Source organism: Myxocyprinus asiaticus, chromosome 39, assembly GCF_019703515.2.
Source record: "Myxocyprinus asiaticus isolate MX2 ecotype Aquarium Trade chromosome 39, UBuf_Myxa_2, whole genome shotgun sequence".
Classification (NCBI taxonomy): Eukaryota; Metazoa; Chordata; class Actinopteri; order Cypriniformes; family Catostomidae; genus Myxocyprinus; species Myxocyprinus asiaticus.
Genome location: NC_059382.1, coordinates 10,913,505 through 10,921,726, shown reverse-complemented (window position 1 = coordinate 10,921,726; position 8,222 = coordinate 10,913,505). Strand labels below are relative to the sequence as shown.

The window sequence follows — 8,222 nt, the reverse complement described above, 5'->3', positions numbered from 1 at the left end:
TCTCTTAAACATTTACAGTGGTAAAGCAACACCCGGCTTGAACATTATCAAGCACTGAAGGGTAGATTAAATGTTGCCCAGAGCAAGCTTTCCTGCCAGATTGAGTTTCCTGAAGAACAATTTTCTTTTTTGGCCCACGCCCTTTGCGTTCTGACTGGCAGCTCAGTCTCTGCCTTCTGGGGGAGAGCTAAGTTATCCAAAATATCCTCCTTTGCGGGATGCTAAAAAGAAACACGTGCACACACAAAATGCAAAATGCAATTGCAATACACAAGTGCAAAGGATACAAAGGCAATTCGTTGGTGTGCAACAGGGAGAAATAATCCACTTGCTGTTAAGAAGTGCTGAAGAACAACAAAGCGATGACTCTGGCTTGCAGAGCACAAGATGAAATTGCGACCCTGAAGTAGAAGAATTCTGATGGAATGCCGCTGTGCTCTGGACTATATGCCCACGATGACACACACATGAGGGGCGGAGCATCTCGTGCCATCTGCCAATAGATTGATTCTATATGGTTTAAGAGATTTCCACTCCTGGTGGAGTTCCCATAGTGTCAACTACTGACGCAGCATTGAATTGACCAACTTCAAAGGATGTACCTGTATGTTCAGTATCAGGCAGGGCCGCTCAAAGCAGTAGATGTGGAGAACAACATTGACTGACACTGGAGGGCTCACGGTCGTCCTCTGCGGTGTCTGAAAACATTTTTTGCTAATTTGTACTACATCAGTAATGATACTGATGACCTGGCTGGAGGACCCCACACTGTCATTGTGTTTAATCCGGGGCCCCACTTCACCACATACCTTCTGGATATTTTCATCCATAGAGTGTTGAGAATCTGCAAAGCTGTTCTGGCATTGTTACAGCGGGCACCCAGCACAGCTGTTGTAATCAAGACAGTTAACACCGGTCCTAAGGTAAGAAGGTTATGGTATCAAATGTTGAAAACTGATTTTGGGACATCAGCATGAGGGTGGCCACTCAGTCTTTCAATGGTCAATGCATATTATATATATATATATATATATATATATATATATATATATATATATATATATATATATATATATTTATATACACACACACACACATTGCCAGCCAAACGTTTGGAATAATGTACAGATTTTGCCATTTTGGAAGGAAATTGATACTTTAATTCACCAAAGTGTCATTCAACTGATCACAAAGTATAGTCAGGACATTACTGATATAAAAAACAGCACCAGCACTATTTGAAAAATTTATTTTTTAATCAAATCTAGACAGGCCCCATTTCCAGCAATCATCACTCCAACACCTTATCCTTGAGTAATCATGCTAAATTGCTAATTTGGTACTACAAACTCACTTGCCATTATATCAAACACTGCTGAAAGCTATTTGGTTAGTTAAATAAGGCTCGTTGTGTTTGTTTTTGAGTTGCCACAGTTTGCAATAGACTGGCATGTGTTAAGGTCAATATTAGATCAAAAATGGCAAAAAGAAACAGCTTTCTGTAGAAACTCGTCAGTCAATCGTTGTGTTGAGGAATGAAGGCTATACAATGCTTGAAATTACCAAAAACTGAAGATTTCACTCAAAGGTGTACACTACAGTCTTCAAAGATAAAGGACAACTGGCTCTAACAAGGACAAAAAGAGATGTGGAAGGCCAGATGTACAACTAAACAAGAGGATAAGTACATCAGAGGCTCTAGTTTGAGAAATAGATGCCTCATATGTCCTCAGTTGACAGCTTCATTGAATTCTACCCACTCAACACCAGTTTCCTGTACAACTGTAAAGAGAAGACTCAGGGGTGCAGGCCTTATTGGAAGAATTGCAAAGAAAAAGCCACTTTTGAAATGGAAATCAAAAAGAAAGGTTTAGAGTGGGCAAAGAAACACAGACATTGGACAACAGATAATTGGAAAAGAGTGTTATGGATCTTAACCCCATTGAGCTTTTGTGGGATCAGCTAGACTGTAAGGTGCGTGAGAAGTGCCCGACAAGACAGCCACATCTATGGCAAGTGCTACAGGAAGCGTGGGGTGAAATGTCACTTGAGTATCTGGACAAACTGACAGCTAGAATGCCAAGGATCTGCAAAGCTGTCATTGCTGCACATGGAGGATTTTTTGCTGACAACTCTTTGAAGTAGTTTAAGAAGTTCTGAACATTTTTTCAAATTGTAATAATAATTTTTCATGTTATTAACGTCCTGACTATACATTGTGATCAGCTGAATGCCACTTTGTTGAATAAAAGTACCAATTTCTTTCCATAAGAGCAAAATCTGTACATTATTCCAAACCTTCTGCCAGTGTATATATTTGTATTAATTAAAGAATTAATATCCAAAAAGTGCCCAGTATACATTGGAACTCCTTCAACACTGTTTTAAAACATCCCAGGTGGCACCTCATGAAGTTGGTTGAGAGAATGCCCAGAGTGTTTAGAGCAGTAATCTAGACAAACGGTGGTTAAGAGTTTGTTTATGGCTGTTATTGTGAAGTTTCTCTGTGTTTTTATTAGGATTTGTTAGGCAGTGACTGGTAATCCCTACAGTTGGACAGAATTCTATGATGGGCTTTTCAGGATGTTGGTGTTTATACACTATATTGCCAAAAGTATTCACTCACCCATCCAAATAATTGAATTCAGGTGTTCCCATCACTTCCATGGCCACAGGTGTATAAAATGAAGCACCTAGGCATGCAGACTGCTTATACTAACATTTGTGAAAGAATGGGCCGCTCTCAGGAGCTCAGTGAATTCCAGCGTGGTACTGTGATAGGATGCCACCTGTGCAACAAGTCCAGTCGTGAAATTTCCTCGCTACTAAATATTCCACAGTCAACTGTCAGTGGTATTATAACAAAGTGGAAGCGATTGGGAATGACAGCAACTCCACGTAAAATGACAGAGCGGGGTCAGCGGGTGCTGGGGTGCATAGTGCGCAGAGGTCGCCAACTTTCTGCAGAGTCAATCGCTACAGACCTCCAAAGTTCATGTGGCCTTCAGATTAGCTCAAGAACAGTGCGTAGAGAGCTTCATGGAATGGGTTTCCATGGCCGAGCAGCTGCATCCAAGCCATACATCACCAAGTGCAATGCAAAGCGTCGGATGCAGTGGTGTAAAGCACGCCACCACTGGACTCTAGAGCAGTGGAGACGCGTTCTCTGGAGTGACGACTCACGCTTCTCCATCTGGCAATCTGATGGACGAGTCAGGGTTTGGCGGTTGCCAGGAGAACGGTACTTGTCTGACTGCATTGTGCCAACTGTGAAATTTGGTGGAGGGGGGATTATGGTGTGGGGTTGTTTTTCAGGAGCTGGGCTTGGCCCCTTAGTTCCAGTGAAAGGAACTCTGAATGCTTCAGCATACCAAGAGATTTTGGACAATTCCATGCTCCCAACTTTGTGGGAACAGTTTGGGGATGGCCCCTTCCTGTTCCAACATGACTGCGCACCAGTGCACAAAGCAAGGTCCATAAAGACATGGATGAGCGAGTTTGGTGTGGAAGAACTTGACTGGCCTGCACAGAGTCCTGACCTCAACCCGATAGAGCACCTTTGGGATGAATTAGAGCGAAGACTGCGAGCCAGGCCTTCTCGTCCAACATCAGTGTCTGACCTCACAAATGCGCTTCTGGAAGAATGGTCAAAAATTCCCATAAACACACTCCTAAACCTTGTGGAAAGCCTTCCCAGAAGAGTTGAAGCTGTTATAGCTGCAAAGGGTGGGCTGACGTTATATTAAACCCTATGGATTAAGAATGGGATGTCATTTAAGTTCATATGCGTCTAAAGGCAGGTGAGTGAATACTTTTGGCAATATAGTGTATTTTGGATGTGTGGCAAATGTCAGCCTATCACTACAGCAAAGATAACATTTATCCAGGCCCTGTCATAATCAAAAATGAGATTGACATGTTTCTTACATTCGCCCAGAATGAAGTTTTGGAAAGCTTCTCCCATCATTAAGTCGTCAGTTCAAATCATCCTAATGAATCACAAGGCAAATATGTTTTTGTCAGTCCAGGTCACTACATTTCCTTAACTTCCTGTTACCTTATACTGTAAGTCAACAGTACCAGAATAACTAGATTTGCGGGTAGTATATTTAATCTATTTTACATTTCTCGGGTGTGTTGCATTGTATCTTTTTACTCTGCTAGTCAATCTCAAAGCGTTATTTTGTGGCTGTTTTAATCCATGAGCACTGAGTCTTTTTATTGAAATATAAAGTTTATTTTTTCTGACCACAATTAGAATCAGAACAGAGTAATCTAGTAACACTGACGATTGCTTTAGAGTACAATTAGCATACATCAAATAAACAATCAACATGTGTACAATCCATTCAAAACAACTACAACTACCGTAAAACTATTTATGATGAAACGAGACAGTAATACAATTTACAGAACACAATTTGGGATGAATATTGCTAAGAAGAGTCATAGTTTAAGTTGCATAGCAAATACAAAAAGATTGTAAATGAATGAAAATGTCCTTAAATGCTAAAAAAGTAATATTAGGGAGAAACTGAAGCTTCAGATGGCAATACTGATAACAACCATATAAATACTTTGAGTTCTTTGCATTGCATTGGGTAACTGCTTAATGGAGAGTCACAAGTGAATAAATGTTTGTCCGTTAAAAAAATAAAGCAGCTAATGACGGTGTTTGTTAATAATTTGCCATATAATGTGAAATGAAATCCAAGTAACTGATGAATTCCATACCTGTATTTGCATGAATTGTTGAAATTCTATATACTGTACAAGTGACATGTTAAGAGAGTTTGGCTAAAAGGGCTATAAGAACATATTCCTTAACTTTAACATTCTTCAAAATTACATTTTGAAAATCTAAGAACATTTTATAAAGTTGTAAGAGATTTAAAGGATTTATGTATTTGAACTTGCTTAGTTAACAAGTTCATTGCAACTGTAGCCTGTTCCTAAAATAATGCAATGTAATATAACAATAATCTTAAAATCTTTTATATTTATTCTTTAAATGCTGCAGATTAAATCTTATGCCACAACCACACTTATTTTTGAAATTTGAAAACTCTGTTTTCCATTTTCTAAACACAGTTTTTGGTGCAGGACAACACCATTCTAGAGTAGATGAGATACATAGCAAAATCAATGCATTTTCACAGGAAAACACATTAGTGTGGACATGGCTTGAATTAGATTCTACATTGTTGTTTATTCAAATACCTCATGAAACTAAGATTATATGAATAGCTTTTACTTTTGGGACTTTATTACAGTTTTTTTTATGTATTCAAATAAATTCTAATGCTTTAAGAACTTTTTTACTCATTCTCCAGATCCCCAGGCATCATTTTTTATTCTAGTATGGAATTTGGCATGACCAACATAACACTATTTTAATCTCACAAATATCACATTTAATCTCATAAAATGTGATTTTACATCATGCTAATCAGCATCACAGTCAGGTACAAAAGTCATTACAGTTATATCCATACAAAAAAAAAAAAAAGTTACAACTTAAGTGGTATTCTATTTGCTTACTCTGTCTTGTCAAAGAAATGTTACATGGCCAAAATCATTTGATCAACATCTAATATGAATTTACACTATAATACATTTTTTACATAAGTGTAGACAAAAAAAGGAAACCATGCCAAAACTTGATAGTGACCATAAATATTTAAAATACAGAAACAGAATAGTAAGAATAATGTGCTTTTGTTTTGCCAAAAATAAAATAATTTCACTCAAATGGAAATTAATAATAGCAACAAAAAAAAAAAAAAAAAAAAAAAACACACTAGTTCAACGTTAGTTATTGTATTACAGTACATATCTTTTGCATTTGCAAAGTAGAACCATTAGCAGTGGAAAAAATAATGTAAAAATAGAAAAAGAACAATTGCCCCATGGATCATCCATCCAGTAATATAATACAATCTGATTCTTTCAGCCTTATAGTATTAATAAGCCATTAACAATCTTTAGTTACGGAAAACAATCTGTATTTATACAATATCATCTTTTCAGCAATACCATTCTTTCAACTAGCACCTTTGGATAAAAAGTAAATCTCTCATTTGGATGAATACCATAATCAAAGCAGAACTATACAACAAACTCTCTCTTTGCAAAAGTTTCTCTTTATCGACAAAACTTTGACTTCAAACTATTATTATCAGCAGTGACAACAGAAGTGCTTATTCATTTCAAGTACACTTTTGGAATGACAAAATCCCAAGAAGAGGTAGAGCGTAACCACTCTGTCACCATGTGTCTTTTATGTGCCCAAGTAAATGAACAAGAGGCACTTGCAAACAAAAAATAATTTGAATAAGAAAGTCCACAAGAAGGTAAAAAAAAATAAGAAAAAATAAAAAAAATGTTAAACCTCAGAACTGTCGTTGCTATCGAGAACTTGCATCCTCATAGGCTCTGTGTTATTGGAGCCTTTGGGGGGCTCAGTAACATTCTTCTCCTTCCTAGATCGCACAACCAAAATGGCGAGAACAATAAGAAGTATGGTAAAGAGAAGTCCGACCAAGATTTCTATGATTATTACAAGGTGATCGTCACTTGTTTCTCCGTGGTTCAGTTCTCTGGGTACAATCCCCTCATCTTGGGGTTCCTTTTTAAGGTTGGGATGTTTTTGAGTGCTGCGGTCCAGTGCAATATGCAAGATGTTTGTGCCACGGCTATTCTCAGCACCAATTTCCTGAGCCAAATCTAGAACGGCATTTGCTGACCTTCTGTTGCGTGACTGTCTGGTGGAAATTGAGGTATTGGTGTTTGTCACAACATGGTACTCTAAGCTCCTTTTCCCAATACCTCTGTTAGCATTGTCTCTGGAACGGACTGTGTAAATGGTGTGAATGTACCACTCCCGTCCCGCTGATACCTGGACAAAGAGGCGCAAAGTTAGAGTGTAATACATTTCTTAATGTACGCTATTAATGTGTCTGCTGTCGTGTTTTAGACACTACATGTCTTTCTTACCAGTGTTGTGGAGTAACCAACTAAAAGTAGTGATGCTACAAACTTTCTAGACTTCTTAGCAGCCTATTTTTCAAAAGCTTAGATGCTCAGCTGTTTGAAAAACAGAAACGAGTTAATTTTTCCAATGTATAAAACACTGTGGTTTCTATTTCACACAGCTTTACAGCCGAGTGAACTGAGGTAATAATCAAACGCACACTCAAACTGTCCAGTTCTGTTTTTGGGAATCAGTTCATTCAAATGATTCATTCCAATGAACAACTTTAAAAAACATTCAAGAGTACCTGTGAGGTATTTTATGTCATCTTTTTTGCACTGAAATATTTTGTTGCTGCTGCTGTTACATAAATTAGGTTGTTTTTTACTTTTATTAGTTATATTTAGCAGAAATGTCTCTCTGTGTCAATTTTGCCTTACATTACTCAAGTTACAGTATGTTCGGGTAATTTTTGACCCATTTAAGAGTTAAAAAGGGTGAAAAACAAATCTTAATCTTTTATTAGGTAAAAATGCTTTTGGATTCTTTGCATTCTCTTATGATACTTGTTCATATTTATGCAATGTCAGGGTGTTTTGAGAAGTTACTAGGGCATTGTTATGGTGTTGCTAGGGCATTACTAAATGGTTATTTACTGGCCCGAGTCAAAAGAGACCATCCCCTAGTCTCTATGATATCCCTAGGTATGCATGGAAATATTTGAATGGAAATCCATGTGATTTTTTTGCAATTATTTTGTCATCCAGACGGACATTTACATTCTGAAATAAAAATCTTTTAGAATATAAACCAAGATTTTGTAATTGTTTAAAACAGATACAATGTGTAGGCATTCCAGTCATCTGCTTTTTTTAAAACTTAAATTTAAGGTCTGACTGTATATCTACTGTAAAAGAAAGGTGCCACCAATAACATATAGGTGGCGCTGTTTCCAGATGAAATGCTACTTTAAAAGCTTGTATTCAGTGTAAAAAACAAACCTATGTCAATATTCATTTTTATAATCAAAAGAGAGGTGCTGTATATCTACTATACTCTATTGGGCCTTTTTTGACCCGAACAGAAAAATTGTGAGAAAAGGAATTTTCTCACAAAATAGAAGGATGTTAATGCTGTCATACTCTTTCTGTGCCAGATTAATACTGTTTTGACTGCAAAAATAAATAAAAATTCTGGTTTGGAAGGAAATTGGTAGTTTAATTCACCAAAGTGGCATTCAACTGATCAC

The 8,222-nt window shown here is 37.3% G+C and overlaps 1 protein-coding gene and 1 pseudogene across 1 annotated transcript in view; one reads left to right on the top strand and one right to left on the bottom strand.

Moving 5' to 3' along the window:
- The first annotated feature begins 578 nt into the window (after positions 1-578).
- On the top strand, positions 579-3,970 carry LOC127429643 (NXPE family member 3-like; annotated as a pseudogene).
- Positions 3,971-4,330: 360 nt separating this feature from the next.
- The window catches only part of LOC127430094 (FRAS1-related extracellular matrix protein 2-like), a 143,614-nt gene continuing 139,722 nt past the window's right edge, over positions 4,331-8,222 (bottom strand). The window contains exon 24 of the mRNA XM_051679562.1: positions 4,331-6,898. Coding sequence (XP_051535522.1) covers positions 6,386-6,898 — 513 coding nt within the window. The 3' untranslated portion in view covers positions 4,331-6,385. The remainder of the gene's footprint in view (positions 6,899-8,222) is intronic.